The 23735-nt window shown below is 41.7% G+C and overlaps 1 protein-coding gene across 1 annotated transcript in view; it reads right to left on the bottom strand.

The window, feature by feature from the left end:
- ADAM12 (ADAM metallopeptidase domain 12) overlaps positions 1–23735 on the bottom strand; it is a 367967-nt gene that overhangs the window by 2080 nt on the left and 342152 nt on the right. Inside the window, exons 18-22 of the mRNA XM_032175291.2 lie at positions 23467–23575; positions 19724–19859; positions 18991–19099; positions 16947–17126; positions 462–592 (exon numbers count right to left, since the gene is read on the bottom strand). Of these exons, the coding sequence (XP_032031182.1) occupies positions 462–592; positions 16947–17126; positions 18991–19099; positions 19724–19859; positions 23467–23575 (665 nt within the window). The remainder of the gene's footprint in view (positions 1–461; positions 593–16946; positions 17127–18990; positions 19100–19723; positions 19860–23466; positions 23576–23735) is intronic.

Here is a 23735-nt window from a genome sequence, read left to right as displayed (position 1 = left end):
GGCCTCCCCAGAAACATATGCTGCCATACTTCCTGTACAACCTACAGAACTGTGTGCCAATTGAACATCTTTTCTTTATGAATTACCCAGTCTTTGGTATTTCTTTATAGCAATGTGAGAATGGACTAACACAGGTGTCCAGTCTTCATACTGTTATGCTACTTGGTAGCTCCTCTGTGTCTTACAGGCCTGGCTTTCTGAGGTACTGTAGTTTTATGACATCTTGATTTGCTCTCTTAGGTCCACTTTGGCTGTTGACAGGCACTGTGTGGCAATGCCTGTGATTATAAGCTCATGTGGACGGCTTCCTTCCTGGTAATTGTCATGTCTATTTTATGGTATTCACAGTTGTAGGGAGAGCAGGAAGCATGGCCTAGACTACTGCACCCCTGTTCTGGCTTGGATTAGTCGTGGTTGGTCCCACAAGAGTTAGAGAGATGGGCATGGCATGTCACACAAACCTGAGGGGTGCCAGGCAGAGCCCAGTCTCCCGTTGTCCTGGGGTCCTGGCCAAGGCATGAGTGAGCCGAGTTGTTCTGGCCAGAGGATCTGCAGGCAGAGGCTTCTGAGGGGGGTTTGGCTTACAGGTCCCCTGCAATAAACATAGGGTTAGGCAGGGTCACTTTCCAGGAGCCAGCAGAGGTCCCTAAGAAGCAGGGCCTGCCACTTGGCACAGGCCCTGATACCTGAATATCATCCTCTCACCATACAAGGTGGGTGGAGGCTGACCTCTGTTAATCTTCTTGCCAAAATTTTCTCTAACATTTAAGACTTATCCATGGATTATAGTTATAAACACTCAACTGTGGGGCTTCTGGGCTGCCCCTGGGCCCTGGGGTAGTGTTGATGTTGGGGTTTGTCTGCTAGTGTCACCCTGAGGACACACACTTTCCTGTGCTTTTAGTTAGGCGGCTTCTCTATTCACCCTAAAATGAGAAGTTGGTGAAAATCTTTTCAAACATCACATTCATTTCTTCAGTTTTGCCAACATCACATAGCAGGACTCGTTCATCTGTGGGTGGATTAGACGGTGAGGATGGTCGTGCTTAGTCTGCCATGTGCAGGCGCTGTTCCACAGGTTGCTCCGGGTGGCTCCGTGAAATGCACTGAAGTTCTTCCACTAGATACTTTCTCATCAGCTCAAAGAATTGATGCAGTGGTCTGAGGGGCAAGTCAAGCTTTGTAAATACACTAAGGGGCAGGGCTGTGTTGACCAGAAGCCAGTGTGAGGGAGTTGGCCAGGGAAGGTGGGATTATTCCATGCTGGATTTTAGCCAAAAATGATGCTTTGGGACTTGTGCAAGTCACTTGACCTCTTTCTCTGGAAAATGTGGGGGAAAAGACCTATCTCAGCATTGTTATGAGGATTAACGAAAATAATGCATAGGAAGTTCCCAGCACACAGATAATAGTTATTAATATCAGCATTCCTTCATGCTGCAATTTAAAAATGTTTAATAGAAATAGAAGAAAAATGGCGGGGCGTGGTGGCTCATGCCTGTAATTCCAGCACTTTGGGAGGCCGAGGCGGGCAAATCACCTGAGGTCAGGAGTTTGAGACCAGCCTGGCCAACATGGTGAAACCCCGTCTCTACTAAAAATACCAAAAATTAGCCTAGCATGGTGGCATGTGCCTGTAATCCCAGGCTACGCAGGAGGCTGAGGCAGGAGAATTGCTTGAACCCGGGAGGCAAAGGTTGCAGTGAGCTGAGGTTGTGCCACTGCACTCCAGCCTGGGTGACAGAGCAAGACTCTGTCTCCAAAAAAAAAAAAAAAAAAAAAAAATGTAAGAACACATTCCCCTTTTTTTCGTGGGGCCCCTCCTGTGGATACCCATGAGAGAGGGGTTCATTGGAGCTGTGTCCAGAAGTCAGTAAATGTTGGACACATCTCTGCTCTTGGCCCCAGGTGAATGTGGGTGCCATGTCTTGTCTTTGAAGCCTGGAAACACTCAGGAATGCACAGAAGGTCTGTTGGAAATGGTGCTAGAACCTCCAGGGAGACAGAACACCCCTAATAATCAAATGCTCCAATTCACCACCATAGGACCCAGTATATATCTAGCAACACTCAACAATGATTTCTAACATTTGAGTTGAATTTCTCTCTCACAGTGCCTATCATATGAAAATTACATTTATTTAGCAGTTGGGGCTCAGCTGAAAGAATGCAACAATATAATCACCATTTAACATATATTTGTAAAGCAAAGGAAGCTACCACAGAAGTTTGTAAACCACAAGTGTCCACAAGTGGGAGATAAGCTGAGTTGGAACAACGGACACACTGGGCTAGGAAAAAGTCCCTGAACAAGGGACAGACTTAGAAGTGACATTTCTACATTAGTTTTCATTAGAGGAAACATTAAATAGAAAAAATTCCCTAGCTAGGAATAAAGGCCATATAATGTGCCCAAGAGCATGGGTTGTTTATATATTCAACCAGCTCCACATACACACACAGTGTCCTCAGTGATTGATAGAGCAAGGATGATTGTAGTCCCTTCCTTCTGGGTGGATGTGAGGGTTAAATGAGATATTGAGGCTTCTAGCACAGGGCCCAGCATGCAATAACCCATGAGTGTTAGCTGCTGGATTACAACTATTATTAATGGAGTGAATTTACCACTGAAAAGCACCATAACCCTACCAACAAACTTTGGATAATTAACTAAGGCAACAAATCAAGCTCCCTTTCCCATAGATAACAGAAAACTGAGCAAGACATTAGTGTGTCATGTAAAAATGGATGTATGCACTCTGAAATAATTAGCAATACTAGTTTTGCTGCTAAGTATGACTAAGCTGTCTTGGCAATAAAGATAACGTCAGGTTTTTATTGCAATGCTGGAGAAAAAGTGAGGTACGTATCACAATATATTTGGATTTATCATGGAAACATAGGAGATAATTAGGTTAGCCATTCATTCTAGTTTGCCTGGGACATTCCCAATTTATGTTTATTTTCCTGTTTAATTATTAATCACACTCTCTGAGGCATGTCTCCTACTTTAGAAGATAAATTACATGGTCACCATAGTGATGAAAACCCAAATGACTGAGATGCTGATTGAAGGGTCTGACCTCCAACCTGGGGATCAGCGCAGGTACCATTGGCTTCCTCCAGCCATGGCCAGGACATGGTTTGGATGGAAGCATGAGACAGGTTGCAAGCAAAGATGTTGCCTAGGTAAGATGCTGGCTTCCTGCCAGGGCTTAACTGGGACAGAATGGCCATGGAACGGTGGGGTTAGTCCAAGAAGATATGCCTTCACTCCTTAGACATTAGGCATGGAGCTGTGGAACCTATGATGCAAGAAGCACCAGCTGCACATTTTGACCTTGGAGGAAGGGGTGAAATTGCCATGCTGTCTTCTAGGTGTTGCTTTTCATTCTGCCTTTGCAAAACCTGAACCTCTCCCAGGGAACTCCAGTGTGATCACCAAGCATCATCCGAAGGGAGCTGAGAAATGACTCTAGGCAGATCGCTCACACACGATAAACATTTCTTTAAATCTATTTTCATTTTAAACAAGGAAATGAAGAATTCAAACCTCATTCTTATGCCCTCTTAACTTCTTCCAGATACTGAAGAAAAATCCAGGTATGCTATTAAATAGGGCTGTTCCATTCTTCTATTTTCTGCTCATGTTCTGGCAATAGCCACATATTTCAAATTTTTTAGAGGTTTCAAAACAATTTTAAATCCAAATATAACCACTTTGCCTTGACCAGCGTCATGAAGAAGTCTCAGCTGTTATCAACTTCACATGGTAAATGAGAGTAAACATGCCCTGCTTATCCAGAGAAATCTCTGCAGGAAGACTGGAATTCATCACAGGAAAATGCCAGAGATGCCCCAGAGATCCCTGACGAGCTCACGCAGGGCTGGGGCGGCATCAGCATGTTTCACTGTGCAAATTCGGTCTCCCTCTAGCTAAAAACAATTGTGGGAATTATGGCCATAGATCAGAATATAAATGTCGTAAACCCTAATGTAGGTATCATGGAACTCGGCCAAAGTTGACAGGCGGGTCTTCCATTTCCAGTAACATGGCAGGCTCTGTTGTTGTGCCCTACCCCTTCTCTGATAACCACCAAGAGTTACAAGACAGTAAATGTTTTAAATCTTAAATCTAAGTGAAAGCAGCAGCTTGGAGAGGGAGTAGTAACTGAAGATGGAGGCATCTGCCAAGTTAGGGAAACCTAAATGTGGGTTTTGATACTCTTTCACAGTGAGGAATACAGAAATCCAACCAAGGTCAAGACGTGGGCAGAAACCAAATGTCCAAGTTTAATAAGAGAGAATTCTCCTCCTGACTCCCCTCCATTCAAGTTGGGCCCTGCAGATGAGACCTCAGGTTAAGAATCTTCTAGAAGTAAATGCATACTATACTCTAGCCCCAGGATACTATAAAGGAGCATTCTTCTGGTGCTGGACAGACCAAGGGAGAAAAATAAACCTGTCACCACAAATTGTCCTTGACTTGAAGCTGAAATCACATCACCTGGGTATTTCAATAAGCTCCAAGCCATTTAAAGTGGTCTCAAACTGGCACTGCCTCCAGGCACCTGGCAGAGGCAAAATAACCCTTTATGGAAGAACGCACCTGCATCCTAGGCCTTGAAGAACTATAATTTAAAAAAGTGAACTCATGGAAAAAAAAAAAGCTTACAAGGAAACAAGGAACCAGGAGTGAGAAGTGATAGAAACTTCAGCAGTAACATATCCAAAGACTTCAGATTTGGGGATTATTGGAAAAAGTTTTCTTACTATGTTTAAAGAAGTACAAGACAAGCTAGCATAGTTGAATCAGAACCAAAGAACTTCTAGAAGCAAAAAAAGTACAACATAGATGAATGCAAATTGCATGAAGGTAAGTACAGTTTGATACCACTTATGTAACATTTAAAACACTATATTCATGGATACACATTTATACAAAAATATTCAAAATCTATTAAATAAGCAAACTTAATGACAGTGCTTGTATTTGGAGGGAGGCTAATGTAGTTGTAGTGACTTTGTTTTACTTTTTTTTAAAAAGGATAGAGTATGCATATTTCTGAAATTTAAATAGGCATATACATCTGGAAAGATGTAAAACTGGTTATTTCTATGTAGAATAAATGAGTAAATTTTAGTTTTTACTTTTGTATATTTTAAATATTTTAAAAACAAAAAATAACTTCAATCTTTGGGCCAAGGAGGAAAACAGAAGAGAACATATAGACTATTTAAAAAATATACACTACAAATTGGAACCAGTGAGCAAGGTAAAGCAATGTTTCGAGGAAAGTTCTTAATATTTTCAAGTACTATTATTTCACATTTGTACAGGGGAGATTAAAGTCATGTTTCCAAGATCTAATGGTAGCAAGAGGAAGATCATGTAAGACCTTGAGCTGGTTGAAGGTAGGGGAGAATGAGAAACCAGACAAATCTAATAAAACATAGGCCAATCAAGGACAAATAAATGGTATTAAGGATTACTAGGTGGTCATCTAGAAAAAAATAAAATTTAATTATTTATACACTAAATGGGATTGATTAGGGAAACAAATAGACCCATGGAGAACAACAACAAAAAAAAAGGGTGAGGCGATGGCCTACCTAGGAGTGACACGGAGCCAAGGGAACCCCCACCGTGGGAAGTGGTACAAGAAAAACTGAGGCTACTGGGGTCTGGAACAGACCCCCAGCAAATTGCAGCAGCCTTACAGAAGAGTGGCCAGACTGTTAAACAGAAAACCACAACCCCGTCCAGAGGTCAGCAACCTCAAAGATCAAAGGTAGATAAGCCCACAAAGATGAGAAAGAATCAACACAAAAACACTGAAAACTCAAAAAGCCAGAGTGCCACTTTTTCTCCAAATCATGGCTACACCTCTGCAGCAAGTGCTCAGAACGGGGTTGGGGCTGAGATGGCTGACATGACAGAAGTAGGCTTGAGAAGGTGGGTAATAACTTTGCTGAGCTGAAGGAGCATGTGGTAACCCAATTCAAAGAAGCTAGGAATCATGATAAAACAATACAGGAGCTGACAGCCAAAATAGTTTAGAGAGGAACATAACTGGCCTGTTAGAGCTAAAAAACACACTACATGAACTTCACAATCACAAGTATTAACAGCAGAATAGATGAAGTAGAGGAAAAAATCTCAGAGCTTGAAGACTATCCTTCTGAAATAAGATGGGCAGACAAGAATAGAGAAAAAAGAATGAAAAGGCATGAACAGAAGGTCTTGAGAAATACAGGATTATGTAAAGAGACCAAATCTACAAGTGATTGGGGTACCCAAAAGGGGCAGAACAGAGCCCCCCCATCAAATTGCAGCAGGCTTACAGAAGAGTGGCCAGACTGTTAAACAGAAAATGACCCACAAAAATCTCATCCAAAGGTCAGCAACCTCAAAGATCAAAGGTAGGTAAGCCCACAAAGATGGAAAACATACTTGAGGATATAATCCAGGATAACTTCCCCTACCTGGCAAGTCAGGCCAACAGTCAAATTCAGGAAATCTAGAGAAGATAAGATACTCCATGAGAAGATCAACCCCAAGACACATAATCATCAGATTTTCCAAGGTCAAAATGAAAGAAAAAATGTTAAGGGCAGCCAGAGAGAAAAACCAGGTCCCCTACAAAGGAAAGCCTATCAGACTAACAGCAGACCTCCCAGTGGAAACCCAATAAGCTAGAAGAGATTGGGGACCAATATTCAACATTCTTAAAGATTTTCCAACCCAGAATTTCATATCTGGCCCAATATCATCTGGATAATGAAGAAAGACCCATTGGTGTGCTGTCTTCAAGAAACCTATCTCATGTGCAAAGACACACATAGGCTCAAAATAAAGCGATGGAAACAAATTTACCAGGCAAGTGGAAAACAGAAACAAGTAGGGGGTTGCAATCCTAGTTTCTGACAAAACAGACTTTGAACCAACAAAGATCAAAAGAAAAGGGTGTTGCATAATGGTAAAGAGTTCAATAAGAAGAGCTAACTATCCTAAATATATGTGCATCTTATACCACCCAGATTCAGAGAGCAAATTCTTAGAGAACTGCAAAGAGACTTAGACTCTCACACGATAATAGTAGGAGACTTTAACACCCACCTGACAATATTAGAAAATCAACAAAGACATTCAGGACTTGAACTCAGCTCTGGAGCAAGTGGATCTGATATATATCTACAGAACTGTCCACCCAAAACCAACAATCTATATTCTTATTACTATACAGCACTTACTCTAAAATTGATCACATAATCAGAAGTAAAACACTCCTCAGCTAATGCAAAAGAACTGAAATCATAACAGTCTGTCAAACCACAGCGTAATCAAAGCTTAAGATTAAGAAATTCACTCAAAACCACACAACTCCATGGAACCTGAACAACCTGCTCCTGAATGACTCTTGGGTAAATAATGAAATTAAGGAAGAAATCAAAAAATTCTTTGAAACTAATGAGAACAAAGAGCCAACATACCAGAATCTCTGAGATGCAGCTAAAGCAGACGAGGGAAAGCTATAGCACTAAATGCCCACATCAAAAAGCTAGAAAGATCAAGTTAACAACCTAACATCACAGCTAAAGGAACTAGAGAAACAAGAGCAAACAAACCCCAAAGCTAGCAGAAGACTAGAAATAACCAAGATCAGAGTGGAACTGAAGGAGATAGAGACATGAAAAACCCTTCAAAAAAAAAAAAAACAATCCAGGAGCTAGTTTTTTGAAAAAATTACTAAAATAGACCACTAGCTAAACTAATAAAGAGAAAAATCAAATAGACACAATCAGAAATGATAAGGGGGATATCACCATTGATCCCACAGAAATACAACTATCAGAGAATACTATAACACCTCTATGCACATAAACTAGAAAATCTAGAGCACATACAGCCTCTGAGACTGAGCGAGGAAGAAATTGGATCCTGAGTAGGCCAATAATGAGTTCTGAAATTGAGGCAGTAGTAAATACCCTACCAACCAAACAAAACCCAGGACCAGGCAGATTCACAGCTGAACTCTACAAGAAGTACAGAATAGAACTGGTACCATTTCTACTGAAACTATTCCAAAAATATTGGAAAGAAGGGACTCCTCTCTAACTCATTCTATGAGGCCAACAGCATCCTGGTACCAACACCTGGCAGAGATAAAAGAAAACTTCAGGCCAATATCCTTGATGAACATTGATGCAAAAATCCTCAACAAAATACTGGCAAACAGAATCTGGCAGCACATCAAAAAGCTTATCCACCACAGTCAAGTAGGCTTCATCCCAAGATGCAAGGTTTGTTTGGGATATGCAAATCAATACATGTGATTCATCACATAAACAGAACTAGAGATGAAAATGATTATCTCAATAGATGCAGAAAAGGTCTTCAATAAAATTCACCCTATAATATAAAAAAACTCCAATAAACTAGGTATTGAAGGAACATACCTCAAAATAATAAGAGCCATCTATGACAAACCCACAGCTAATATCATCCTGAATGAGTAAAAGCTGGAAGCTTTCCCCTTGAAAACCGGCACAAGACAAGATGCCCTCTCTCACCACTCCTAGTCAACCATAGTATCGGAAGTTCTGGGAAGGGCAATCAGGCAAGAGAAAGGAAGCGTATTCAAATAGGAAGAGAGGAAGTCAAACTATCTTTGTTTGCAGATGACATGATCCTGTATCTTGAAAACCCCATTGTCTTAGCCCAAAAGCTTCTTAAGCAACTTCAACAAAGTCTCAGTATATAAAATCAATGTGCAAAAATTGCTAGCATTCCTATACACCAACAGGCAAGCCAACAGCCGAATCATGAATGAACTCCTATTCAGAATTGCAACAAAAAGAATAAAATACCTAGGAATGCAGCTAACAAGGGACATGAAGGACCTCTTCAAGGAGAACTACACCACTGTTCAAAGAAATCAGAGGACATAAACAAATGGAAAAGCATTCCATGTTTATGGATAGAAGCAATATGAAAATGGCCATACTGCCCAAATAGAATCAGTGCTATTTCCATCAAACTACTATTGACATTCTTCACCAAATTAGAAAAAATCAATTCATATGGAACCCCAAAAGAGCCCAAATAGCCAAGACAATCCTAAGCAAAAAGAACAAAGCTGGAGGCATCATGCTACCCGACTTCAAACTATACTACAAAGCTATGGTAACCAAAATGGCATGGTACTGATACAGACACCTAGACCAATGGAACAAATTAGAGAACCCAGAAATAAGACTGCACACCTACAACCACCTGATCTTCAACAAACCTGACAAAAAGCAACGGGGAAAGGATTCCCTATATAATAAATAGTCTGGAAGAACTGGATAGCTATATGCAGAAAATTGAAGCTGGACCACTTCCTTACACCATATACAAAAATCAACTTGAGATTGAGTAAAGACTTACATATAAAACCCAAAACTATAAAAACAGGAGAAAATCTAGGCAATACCATTGAGGACGTAGGCATGCGAAAAGATTTCATGACAACGTCAAGAGCAAAAATTGACAAACGGGATCTAATTAAAGAGCATCTGCAGGAAAAGAAACACAGAATGAACAACCTACAGAATGGGAGAAAGTTTTTCAATCTATCCATCTGACAAAGGTCTAATAGCTAACATCTATAAGGAACTTAACATTACAAGAAAACAAGCCCAGTAAAAAGTGGGCAAAAGACATGAACAGACACTTCGCAAAAGAAGACATTCATGGAGCCAACAAACATGAAAAAAAGCTCAATGTCACTGATCATTAGAGAAATGCAAATCAAAACCACAATGAGCTACCATCTCATGCCAGTTAGAATGGCAATTATTAAAAAGGTAACAACAGATGCTGGAAAGGTTGCAGAGCAAAAGGAATGCTTTTACACTGTTGGTGGGAGTGTAAATTAGTTCAACCATTGTGGAAGACAGTGTGATGACTCCTCAAAGACCTAGCAGCAGAGATGCCATTTGACCCAGGAATCCCATTATTGGGTATATACCCAAAGGAATAGAAATCATTCTATTATACATGCATGCATATGTTCACTGCAGCACTATTCACAATAGCAAAGACATGGAATCAACCTAACTGCCCATCAGTGATACACTGGGTAACAAAATGTGGTAAATATACACCATGGAATACTATGCAGCCATAAAAAGGAATGAGATCATGTCCTTTGCAGGGACATGAATGGAGCTGGAGGCCATTAATCCTCAGCAAACTAATGCAGGAACAGAAAACCAAATACCCCATGTTGTCACTTATAAGTGGGAGCTGAATGATGAGAACACATAGACACAATGGGGCAGGGGGAGGAGGAGAGCATCAGGAATGGATGCCCGGCTTAATACCTAGGTGATGAGATGATACATCCTGCACATGTACCCCGATCTTAAATTTTAAAAATGGCAAAGATGAAAAGGCAGTTCATGAAAAAGAAAATCTTAAACCTGTGAAAAGGTATTTCATCTCACTATGAAGTATTTCCTATGAAGAAAAACATGGAGACCATTGTTTTTAACCTATCGATTGTCAAAGAAAGAGATGAAAAACCTCTGAACACACTGTGTTGGTGAGGAGCTGGATAATAGAATAGCTGGAACAACTCCATTAGAGGCAGCTTCACCCAATCTATCAAATTTCTAAATGCATATGGCCTTTACACAGTAATTGTGCTTTCAGGAATTTATCCATCTTGGGCAAGATTATGCCTGTGTGACATAGCAAATGACTGAAAACAACCCATCTGGGAATCTGTAAGGGACAGGTTAAAGAAGTCATGGTATAGCTTCACAAATACGATGTAGCCAGTGAAAAGAATGAGGCAGATGTATAAAACTAATAAGGAATAACCAAAGTAGAAGAAAGTACATAATGTGTTGCCATTTGAAATCAAAACAAGGATGTAAGATGAGTGACAGCAAGTTGACGGTTGCTGAAGTTGATGGGTAGATAGGGTTTCACTGTACTCTTCAATTTTGAGTGTTTGAAAATTTCCATAATCTCTCCTTGCAGAGAGGTGGGTGGGGGGGTGGTGGGTAGAGCTGAGACTTTTCATTGTATCCCAAATTACGTTTTATAAAAGCCTAGTAACAGTGATGATTGCTTCTGGGAAGGGAGACTGGTGACAGGTGTGAAGGAGACTGTTTGCTGAATGACCCTTTATACTGCTGAGATTTTTAATTATAGGCCTATATTACCTATTAACAAATGTAAAGGCTAAAATATCAGGCATCTGCTTTTTATGTAATTTGCATGTTTATAGTAACAGAAATAAGTGGGAAACAAATACCCCTTTGAATACTGTAATCACGTCAACAACTTCCCTTGAAAACGTGTTCTGAGAAGTTCTTTCTCTTCAGAGAGAGATCGTGCTTCCATGGATAACTGATACCCTTAAAGATATTTAATGGTTGTGTCTGATGAATAATTAGTATATTATATGATGCCAAAGAAAGTTCAGTTAAAGTTTCTGGAAGTATTGGGTAGGTGGCAGGGAGAGTCCAAGACTTTGATAGCTGTGTTTTAGATTTACAGGGGGAATGGACTCATTTTCATTAATCCATAACTGAGTGCGATGGTGCCATAGAGAATGACACTGTGACAACTGATTTTTTACTATTTCAAGCCACATCAATTCAGCATATTTCCTAGACATCTATTATGTTTGAGGGGCTGGACTTAGGTGTGCCTGGGATCAGTCTGTGCCTTCAGAAGTAGGGCAGAGCTGGCATACTGGTAACTCCAGGCTACGGCAGCAGGTGATCAGGGGTCCTGGAGGGGGGACTGTGGAGAGGTCTTAGGGGAGGGTGAGATCTGGAATGCAGGGAAAGGGCACGGAAGGACACTCACCAGCACCTTTCTCAGTTATTAGCCTGTGCTTTGTGTGTAGCAACAGAAGCTCTCATAAAACTCAGTTTTCTTGTATTTCATCATCTTTAGGAGAACATACTGACGAATGAGTCTTCTTTTCTCATTACAAATTGGCCTTTCTGATGAGCAAGGACCTAATCCCCAGATTTTTAGACTCTGCGAGTGCAGGTTTCAATATCAGATACCCACACAGGTCCAGAAGGGCACATGCCCTTACCCATTCGGAGCCAAATTCATTTTGTTGCACAGTTTCAAACTTTGGACTTAACCTCTGAACTGGCCAGCACCTGACTGATCTACAATCATGGCTTAAATTAATTGGCTTTGCTCACATCTGCATCTTGACCAGGCATTTGAAGGAGTAGCTGCTGTTTACCAGTAACAACCCCAGCTCAACATTCATCACCTTTTATAAGGGTTTGAGGAGGAAGAGGAATTTGGACCTCCTTGTAATAGCTGCCACCGTCTTCCCACGGGAACTTAAACAAAGTAGCCTTTTCTTAGATGAGACTGTGCCAGACTGGTGAGTCTTGTGTTATAAAATATATCTTGCATGTAATACAGACAAGTTGTTGATTAGGAGAAATGTTTTGACAGCATCACTGAAGATCTCCACCTGTGCAGAAAATGCATAGAGCCTTCTCTAAGATGCAGTGAACAGCTAGATGAATACACTGAATTATTTTTCCTCTAATATAGCTGATGGGATGAAAAGAAAAGTTTGTTTCCTTGATCAAGACTGGGGAGTTAGGATGAGAAGCTTGAATTCCAAGGGTCCTTTTACCGTGAAGGAAGTGGTACACTGCAAAGGTATGTTTGTGGACAAGAGGGTACATTCATTCAGCTCTCCTTCATTTAAAGTCAAACAGAACATTTACAGAAAATGAAATGGTTTCTATAAAGACCTAGCTTACAGTTTAAATGTGAGGTGGACCAAGATGGTGTTTGTGATAGTGTTTTCTTCTGGAATGCTTAGTACATTGGGAGAAATGAAGCAGGATTAGTTGTGTAGCTGTGTGTCACGTTGTCCTGGGCAGGGCATGAGGAACCCCAAAGTACAAAATGTCAGTGGATTCAATTTGTGCTGCCAAACAAGGGTCACCTCCAAATGTTCTCCACACCTGCATGGAATTAATCCCCATTCCCTATGTGTGATGGGAGAGAAATCACACACTTAATCTGTATCATATGTCTTGGAAAAGTTCCAGACAGACACCAGCCTGGAGTGAGAAATGTGGAGTTTTCAGTGACTGATGTTTAAAGGGTAACATTTCCTTAGTTTCATAAAACAGAATGAAGGACTTTTTCAGGCCTGCTTTAAAGGAAATCTTGGAAGAGTCCCTGCTGGTGGAGAAAAAAACACCAGCAGTAGGAATACCTTCCTCTGATAACATGGTCTGTTAGCCCCAGTTTGACATGGTACACAGGTGAGTTGCTTAAAAGAAATAAAAAGGTTCAGGATGAGGGGTCCATGGGAAAGGAGCTTCCCTGCTTTTTGGCTACCTGGAATGCGCACACAAAATACTGATAGTGGTGCATTTTATGAGTTCATAGCTTTTGTCAGATTCTCAAGTTAAGTCCGTGGACCAGAAAAGTTTAGGGCGTGCTCACCACCTTCCATGACTGCAAATCTAAAACAAATTAGAAAAACAAATGTAAAAGAACTGTCAATATATTAACAGAAGAAATTATATATGGACTTTCACTAATAATGAAATGGGAGTGGACTTTGCAAGCATGAAAGGAATGGGAAAATTCACAAAAGAAAAATTCAATATTCAAAACCAGAATTATTCTTATGCCAAAAAATCATAACTAAAATTACATTACTAAAATATTTTTAAAAGAAACTCTTATAAACCAAGAAAAAAAAACTGTACCTCTCAAACAGAAATAAATAGGCGAAGGATAGGAAAAGACAAGTCACAGAACAAATACAGTGAACAGCAGTGGTATGCTTGAGCTGGCTGGTACTGGCTCATAACTGCCAATTCCCTTCTCCTCATTCAGTAATGTCACATTAGTAGCTTGAAACTGGCCACAATGGGAAGTTTTATACCACAGAAATCAGCTATAAATCAGAATTTTTTTTTAAAAGGGCCAGTTTGCCAGCATACCATTGGCTAATGGATACATAAAAAGTAGTTCAAGTGTACCAGTAATCAAAAAAATAAAATACAAGAAGAAATGAGGTCTGGACAAGGTGGAATAAGTACATTTCACCCTACTTCTCCTGCTAGGTGCAACAAAAATGTCTGGACATAAAGTATGCTGGCTAGGGATCTCAGAACTCAAGGAACTACCCAATGGTGTGTTTGTGTGTGTGTGTTCTTTTATATATCTTGGCCTGGGCTCTAGATAGGCCCACAACTGGAAAAGCCTGCTATCTTGGGCCAAAAGACTGGAGAAAGAACAGTCCAGAAATACAGAAGTGTTTTAAAGACCATACCTGACCTTACTCCAGCTCAACACTTGAAAAAAGCCATGCCTCCCTCCTGCTCCTCACCAGGCATCATGGCCTAGAGACTGGCAGATCTCTACTTTCTATCAATCACTTCTTGCAATAACATGCCACATCCCTTCCCTGGAACAGAGACTATGGGTAGAACTTTTAGTGGATTTCTCATCACCATGGAGTCCAGAAAGAAGGGGAACAACATTTTTTAAGTACTGAATGGAGAAAGCAGTCAACACAGAATTCTATATGCAGCAAAACTATCCTCTAGGAATAAATACGTTTTCAGATAAAGGAAAATGAAGAGAATTTGTCACCTACAGATTTGCTTTAAAAAATGGCTAAAGAAAGTTTTTCAGATAGAAAATAATAAGCAAAGTTGAAACATTAGGAGTTAAGAACAGAAAAAGTAAATATATGAGTAAATATAGTAGACTCTTAAGTTTTAAAGATTATGTTTGGCTGAAAGCAAAATTACAACATCTGAAGTGACTCTCAGTACACATAAAGGTAATATTTAAGATATCTGTGTTATAAAAGGAAGAGGAAAAGCGACCTAAAAGGTGATAGTTTCTGTATTCTACTTAAAGTGATGAAATATTGACTAGTAGACTGTGATGAAGTAAGTACATATATACTGTAATCTTTAGAGCAGTGGTTTTCAATCAAGGGACCTTTTGCCTTTCAGAGGACATTTTGGCAATGTTTGGAGACATAATTACACATGTTACTTCCATCTAGTTAATGGAGGCCATGGATGCTGCTAAACATTCTACAATGCACAGGAAAACCCTACATAACAGAGTATTCAGTACAATATGTCAAAATGCTGAGGTTGAGAAACTGCCCTAGTGTAATCATACAAAAAAAATACAAAGATATATACTCAAAAAACATAAATGCAGATAAATCAATGTGGAATACTAATAAGTGTTGAACTAAACTACAGGAACACAGAAAAAAAGAGCACAATGAAACAAAAACCAGAGAGAACAAACAGAATATTAACATGGTAGACTTAAATCCAAACATATCAACAATTGCATTAAATATGATGTTCTAAACACACCTATTAAAAGATAGTGACTGGCTAAATGGATGAAAAAATATAATCTATACGCTGTCTACAAGAAATGCTTTTAAAATGTAATTCCATACGTATGTTAAAAGGATGGAAAAATTCATACTTTGCTTTTCAAGCTGTTTTTAGAAGTAACCATTTCTGTTTGCTGCAATCATGAATGATGTTTCCTATTGTGAAATATCATTCATGATTGCAAAAAGACAACACTAATACTAATCAAAACTGGAGTGGATATAATAATATCAGATAAAGTAGATTTTAGAACAGAGATTATCAGAGCTAAACAGAGACAGACATGACATAATGATAAAAAGGTCACTCTACCAAGATGACACAACAATCCTAATTGTGTGTATCACAAACAACAGAGCTTTAAAATACATGAAGCCAAAACTGATGAACTCAAAGGAGACACAATTATAGTTGAAAAGTCCAACATCTCCTCTTGGTAACTGACAGAACTACTAGACAGCAACAAATTGAGATATTTTGTTTTATTTCTCAAACTGGTAAAAGTTCAAATTTAGTGTTAGCAAAGTCATGGTGAGAAAGACAAATGTATATGAGTTCTGAAAAAATATTTTTATATTATGAGGCTTAAAATGGTCATACAATCTTTCAACCCAGTATTTTACTTTTAAGCATCTCTCCTAGGGGAATAAAGAGGTCCCAAGATTTACCTGTCTAGAACCTTCTAACAGCAAAAATTAGAGACATCAAAACATGCCGAATAATTTGCAAGCACTTAAACATTTATATTCAAGTATAGTGTTATTATTAAATAACATTTTTAAGGATTTTTAATGCCATCATAAAGGGACTGATTTTTCAGGTAAAACAAAACAGTATATAAAACTGTGTACAAATAATGTTAAAATACACAATTATAAACAAAAATTAATAGCAGTGAAAAATTACCAGTGATTATCTCCTATTTGCTTGTTTTCTCTTCCCTTCAAGTTTTCTATTGTGAAATATCATTCGTTATTGCAGCAAACAGAAATGGTTACTTCCAAAAACAGCATAAAAATGAGATGATATACATAAAGTAAACAATACAGTGCTAAGTTTGGTACGGAGACACTCTGTATATAGGTGGTATAATTCTTGTAAATAATTTTGAAATAAAATGGTGATGAGAAAGTGTAACTGATGCTTCTTAGGGTGACTATCTGTCTTAGATTGCCTGTCTCTATTTTACTGTCCAGGCCTAATTATTACTAGTCCCCCTGCTATTCTCAATAGTGTCATAGTTTAGTTGCATGAGTGGTCTAACTATTCACATACTTAAAAAATTACAACTAGTAAATTAAAATATATGACACCCTTATTATACTCCAGGCACCCAACTAACTGCTTTATGTGGATTATCTCATTTAACCATCTGAGTAGCTGAATTATCTCCATTTTATAGAGGCACCGAGAAGTTAAGCAACTTGTCTAAGCTCACACATTAACAAGTAACAGAATCTGGATTTGAACTACATCCTATCATAGTAGTATTGAAAGCATACCTGGGCCTGCCTAAGTGCAGGGTTGGCTGGCAGGGGTCTGGCAGGGACGCTAGGTGCACGCGGAGCCCGGTGGAGGGGAGGAAGCACTCGCTGAGTTGACTGGGGCTGAGGGACATTCAGGCCATTGAGGGGTCTGCTGATGTCAACATTCTGACACTGCGGCAATCTCCTGGGATTGTCCTGCACAGTCAAAGTAAAAAGCCATGCTATAGCGGGTTTCAAAAATATCAGTAATTCCTTAAGGAAAAAGCAGTGCCAACTCATCTGTTATAGCTGAAGGCCAAGGTGGGGTAAAGGAAAGAAATCAAGGATATACACAAGAAGGGAACTATTTTTGCATTTATTTAAACTTCAGAATTCAAACAGAAGCATCACCTGCCTCTACCCCGCCAAATCTGGAATAGAAGGATCGATTTTTGTTTAGATTTTAAAAAACTGTTTAGTTAACAAATAGGTGCAAAGCACTTGAAAAAGTACCAAGTATAAAGACACGGACCAAGATCTTAGGGAAGTTACAAAAGAGATGTGAAAATAAGACACAGCTTAATGTGTACAAGGCTCAATGAGAACTGAGAAAACCACTGGGGAAAGGAGAGTTGCGGCTTCAGGAAGCCAGGGCTGAGGTTGGGGCTTGGAGTTGGAGACGTTCTCCCACATGGTAACCCTTGTTCTTAGAACAGGTGCTGCAGGGGCCCTTATACCTCGGGCTTCCACCCCTTCCTTCCTCTCTTTCTAAAAACAGCTTAATTGAGGTGTAATTGACATAAAGTTTACAACTTGGTCATTTTTGACATGTTTACACCCATGGAACCCTCACAACAAACAAGTGGACAAATGAATGCATCCATCACCCCAAAGAGTTTTGTCATCCTTCTCCCTTCCCTCTCCCTCCAATCATCAGTCTGCATTTGTCAGAGCTGTATATAAGTGGGATCACAGAGTATGTACTCTGGCTTTTCTTCTTTTACTCAGAATAATTATCTAGAGATTCATCCACAATGTTGTATACATCAATGGTTCATTCCATTGTGCAAATATACCATTGTTTATCCTTTTACTGGTTGATGGATATTTGGATCGTTTCTAGTTTGGGGCTCTCAAAAATAAGGCTGTACTTTTTTTAAAAAAATAGAGCTGTGTTTTTCTACCACACAAAACTGTTCTCGCTTATGGTTCCACCTTTGGAGACGAGCAGGGGTAAAGCTTATTGGGAATGGCAGCCTCTTCCTTGGAGCCCCACCCTTTACGTTTTTTGGATCAAGGGAGTTAAAACAGTTTATTGCCTACTGCATATGCAGCAATGATTTTTCAATCACTTCTCATTTTTTTGACACCAATCTTGTTCACTGTTATAATTTGGACTCTTGTTGACTAAGTTCAATATTCAAGAATTCTTGTGGGTACATCAGAAAAACGTGGTGGGGAAAAACTATTAGAATGAACTCTAGCTGTAATTCACCAGGGTAGCAAGAGGGTTAAGAGACAGCAGGGAGCCGTGAGGTACTCTGGGTTAAGGATCCAGTTCTCTGAAACCACAGGGTGGACAGGGCTTCCTCAGCTCAGGGCTGGAGCAAAATGGTCAATTCTGAGAGCTCCATGTAACTTTGAAAAATATTTTAAGAGTAACAGTGGGCTAAAGAAGCTCACCTAAAGCCAGGTGGTGGCATTTGGAAGCCATAGTGGGGCTGGCATTGGGGGCCGGTGTCAGGAGCCAGCTTAGGCTGCAGACCCAGTGGGGCCCCAGAAATGTGGCTGGTCTGGGTGACTGGAGGGATCACAGCTCACAATATGCTGCACCATATCACGCAGGAGACACTGACTGCGCCAACAGGATCTAGGTGGGCTTCCATGGGGCCACCTCGGGGCCTCCCTCTGGCCCCAGATCATCACAGAGAGAGACTCTCCCTCAGAGCCTGTTGACCTGGTGATGCTGACTCAGCATTTCACAGGCAGCACCTCTAGGATCCCATTCTTATTCAATCTTGTATTGAAAACCTCATGTCTGCATGTGTGCCCTGAGCACTCACATGTACTCAAGACTCACCTTCGGTGGGTAGGAATCTGGCGGCTTCCTCATCAGGCCTTTTCCAAGGTGGCCGAGGTGAGCCTGACAGGGTTGGGAGCCACGGGGTGGCCGGGAAGGGCGCACACACCTGCAACAGAATCCCACACCTGCTGACCAAGCATGCCTCCTCTTCTCACTGACTTGACTTTTTACACTCTGCTCATAGTGGCACTCCAAAGATAGTTTACTTAACTCAGTGTGCTAACCATGCAAAGGAAAAATTACCTAACACTCTTAGGAGATTAAAAAATACATACTGATTTTTCCCTCAAAACCTCTGTTTTGTCAAATTAGTTCTCACAATCCATAGAAATGCAGTGTAGCGACACCTGGAAGATGATTTGTATGAAGCTGGCATTTCAGCGATAATGTCTTTGAATATATTTGGATCAAAAGCTACTCCATCTGATGAAAATATTTCAATGTCTCCATGTTGTATAAAAATTACTAATATAAGGGTGGGAGAAAACACATCAGTGGAATTCCCTGACACCCTGCTAGCTTATGTAATAAGCAGCACATTGTTGTTTGAAGGGAAGTAAAGGAGGGAGCTGATCAGGCAGAAATTTAAAACAAGAAACCCCCCAAAAAAACCAAGTCCCAGGCTTATGATCCAGAAAATCTGACCTTTGCTAAAAAAATGAGAAGCAGTTTGCTGTACATTTTCTGAGCTACCATTTCTTGAACAGATGACAAGCTAAACCAGGGGTACCTTAGTTTTTCAATGGTGGTCTTCTTATTTGTAAACAGCAGTCGTATCAAGGTCTTCCTTTTGAGATAAACCACAAATCCGGCAGCAAGAAGACACAGGATGGTCACCAGAATTCCTACAGTTAAACCTCGGTTATCTGAAACAAAACACATGGGGCTCACAGAAGGAGACAGTTACAATGAAATATGGGAGGTATCAAGTTGTGACATTTGTGGCAAAGTGAACTCTGAAGCAACAGAAATGAAGAGAGTACACCCTTGAGTGATGTACTAATAAACTGTCTTACTTCAAATGTCATGTTTGAGGTTCAATCTATGTTACCATCATTCATTTCTGACAACTCTAGAACTTGCTAAACAGGAATATGTAGTCGGGTAGGTGGGGTGATGGCCTGGACCACGCAGGTTCCCTGAGGAGTGACAATGGCACAGTGGACCATGGTAGCCACAGAAGGTAGCAGGGAGCCATCACTGAAACCTCACCGGAATCACAGCCAGGCTCAAATGTTTCCCAGGCTCAGATGTTTCCAGCCCCCAGCACAGATTCGCCACCTCAAAGTGCATTTCTTTACTCATTCTGTAGTTTTGGGTTCTGCTTTATCTTTTTCCGTATTTTTAAAAAATGAGATGCTTTCTTGCTGGATGTCTCAAAGTAGATAGTGAAAAAAGAGAAAGAAAACATCATTTAAATGAAACACCCATGGGTTTTGCTTTGTTATGTTGGGGACGTAAAAACACAGTCTTTGTCGGGGAAACCCTTTTCCTGGGAGGAAACTATTTTCTCTATGAAAACATCATCTTTTCTATGACCTGCTGCCATTTTGTTTAGTACAGTTAAGAGCCTCCTCAAGGGTAGGGAAAGGAAGGAAAAATCAAACCACCAGATTGGTTTCTTAGAGCAGCTATGGTCAGAGGCTGTCTGGGAAGGACTCTAAATGCTCAGTTAGGGGAGGTCTACATGTGATTTCAACGGCACAGTGAATTTTCAGAGGACAGGGATCTCGATTCATTTGTCTTCCCACCAGCAAGGATCAGGGTGTACTTCACATCCGGGAAGTGCGCAACAGTCCTTTCAGGCTGCTGGGGATCGCCTTGAAGGTGACTGCAGTTACCTGGGCTCTCCTCGGTCCTGCCTCCCACCTGGACCCTCAGCTGGCTGTGGACCATTGCAGCAGCAGCTCCTACTCCAGAGAAAGAATGTCTTTCACGCCCTCTCGGTTTCTGGACCTCATCCCCCACTAACAAGGCCTATCAGGGATGTGTCTTAGCCTAAGCAAGACAGCAAACAGATGAGTCTTGACTCACTTGTTGGTGTTACTGGAAAAGCATTGCTTCTGGTTTCCTGACCAAAATGTCACTCTTTTCAGACCCTTAGCAGTGATCACAGGGGGCTCTAGCTAGAGTTCTGGTGTCTCATAACAAAGTTAATTTAAAAAGTGAACAGCAAAAATCTTGAACTATAATTTCTAGTTCCATAAAGTGAATCCATAAATCTTCAATACATCAGTCTATGAAACTGAACATTTACAGGGCCCCCACACTGAACCTGCTGCACTCCCCAGGGTTGCTTAAGCCAGAGGCCTGGGCAGTGAGTGACTCCATCTCCCTCTTCCCCAGGACCAGCACGAGCACTGTGTCCTGTGTCCCATCCTGTTGGCCCAGTCCACACTCTAGATCTTTGCACAGCCAGCTATCTCGGCTTCAGAATGCACATTTCCCTCGCCCCCTTCAGACCTCAACAGATGCAGGGTCCCCAGGAGCCTTCCTGACAACCCCCTGCTGCTCCGTGGGGGTTGCTCCCCTCCCATGATGTCCTCTCTCCCTGCAGTCATACCCCTCACTTATGCCATGCCATTCTTGCTTAATGTCTCTCCAGGACCCAGGAGAGTGGCTGGTGTGTGGCAGGCACACAAGTACTTGCTTAATGAGCCTCTGAGCCATGGCCAGGCCAGGGAGCAGTGGGCCATGCTTGCTCATGGCCTGCCTTAATTTTATATATGTCTGCACAGGGTGGAGGCAGTGGTATTTCAAATGCACTCTCTTTTATTATGCAATAATGGCCACGGGGGATGGAGTTAGGCTCTTCCATTGTTTTCACTTTTTAACATTCTTACTTGTTAAATGAAGGGTTGGTGACTCTGTGGGTTCCCTGGCTTTTTGCAAACCCTCAAACCTGAGTACTGCTGGTCACGCATGTCCACACCAAAAAGCCACAGAGTTCACCGCCCTTTTTCCTACCTTCTTCTCCAGTTCGTTTCAATGCCATTCAGTTTGCTTGGATGGAGATGGGATGGGTGGCAGGGTCTCTGATAAATTAAAGACTAAAACCCTGCTATTTTCTTATAATAAATGCTAAAAGCCGTATCAGAGCATTAAGTTTCAGCCAGAGACCAGTCATCAGGGCTATCAAGGCTGAGAAGTCATTTGGGAAAGGGGACACTGGGCCCAACCCTTGCTTCTCCCCCCACTGCCGTGGAGGCTCAGTGAAAGGCCAGACTTTTGAGTCCTCTTCCTCCTTGCTGCAGGGCTGGGGCCTGCTAGAGTGGTAACCTGCTGCTCTCTCAGGAGTAGCACTGAAGCACGTCCATGTTTTAGCAGAAGCTCAACCAGGAACTTGCTGCCCTTCCTTGCACTGTTTCTGCAGACGTGCCTGGTAGGCTGGACTTCCCCTCCTGAGCCCTGAGAACTGTGTTGTGTCTGTTGTCATGGAAACGATGGCAAAGCCACAGAGTCAATGCTGCCAGTCACAGGAGGCCTTGGGGACGCGTGACCTCCTCTGCAGCAGCACTGGTCACGGTCTCCATGTCATGGGAGGGCTCGGATGAGTGTCAGTGAGGCAGTAGACGCATGCTCCTGCGATCCCACGGGCTCCTGGCCCTGGCCGCGCTCCCTGTTGGAGCTCTGCAGCTTCCTGCCTTGCTTCTTTCCCTCGAAAAGAGACATCATTCAGAGTTGCCCCTGAATTGCCCAATAAGAACTCAGAGAAAAGAGCACCGCACCAGGAAACCATTTCTAAAGGTCATCTGAGGAGAAACGGCCACGAGTTCAAGCACAGCTGCTACTAAGAGCTTCTTGGGGGACAGGCAGACCTGTGTCTAAATCTTAGGGAGATCACATTAGGCAAAATACTTAACTTCCCTGAGCCTCAGGTCCTATGTATGTGAGAAAAGAATCATACCACCTTCTTCAGAGTTGTATAAGGAATGGATGACATCGTGGGCATAAAATGCACCACATAGCACCTGCACACATCATTCCATATGCAGAAGCTGTTGCAATGACTCCCACTGCTGCCGCGACTGTCACCTTTCCTAAGAGGTGGGTGTCTTTCCAGTAAGATTTTTAAAGGGCATTAAACTTCACACTTTGTCACCCTACCACACAGATGTCGGCCTTTACAAAGTCCTTTGATAGGGATGAAATTCATACCCATTCAGCAGTTCGCTATAGAAATGACCTTAGTTAAGAAAAGTGTCGCAGGCTAAGGAACTGGCAAACTCAGCCACTCAGTCAAAGCAGAGAGCAAGGGGCCTCAGAGAAGATCGGGCAGGGATGAGAGGGGCATCTGGAAACTGTGGGAGACCCTAGGCTGTGTAGACCCATGTGGGGTCCCCACTGGGTTTCTTGTTGGGGTCCCCACTGGGTTTCTTGTTGGCTCTACCTGCACCCACGCTGACAGCTGGCGAGCCCACCTGCCCCCAGGTGCTCAGCCCCCTCCCACCGGGATGCAGGGGCCTCACTGACCTGCTTGCCGGATGGGGCCACTGTCTGTGCTTCCTCCAAAGCCAAACTTGTCACAGAAGGGAGGTGCCCAGTGGGCCTCGCAGTGGCAGTTCTTCCTGTTGTTGCACACCTTTCAGGGCAGAGGGGAGGGACGTGGGGTTACGGCATATGCTCTGTGCATCACCACAGCAGAAGCAAGGGGGCCATGGTCAGAGCCCCCCCAACACTGACACAGCCAGACTCAGCACATGCCATGGTGCGAATAAGCCCAAAGCCGGCACTACACACCA

The sequence above is a fragment of the Hylobates moloch genome, unplaced genomic scaffold (genome assembly GCF_009828535.3).
Source record: "Hylobates moloch isolate HMO894 unplaced genomic scaffold, HMol_V3 SCAFFOLD_3, whole genome shotgun sequence".
Classification (NCBI taxonomy): domain Eukaryota; kingdom Metazoa; phylum Chordata; class Mammalia; order Primates; family Hylobatidae; genus Hylobates; species Hylobates moloch.
The sequence above is the reverse complement of the archived record's forward strand: the minus strand, read 5'-3'. Positions and strand labels throughout refer to the sequence as shown.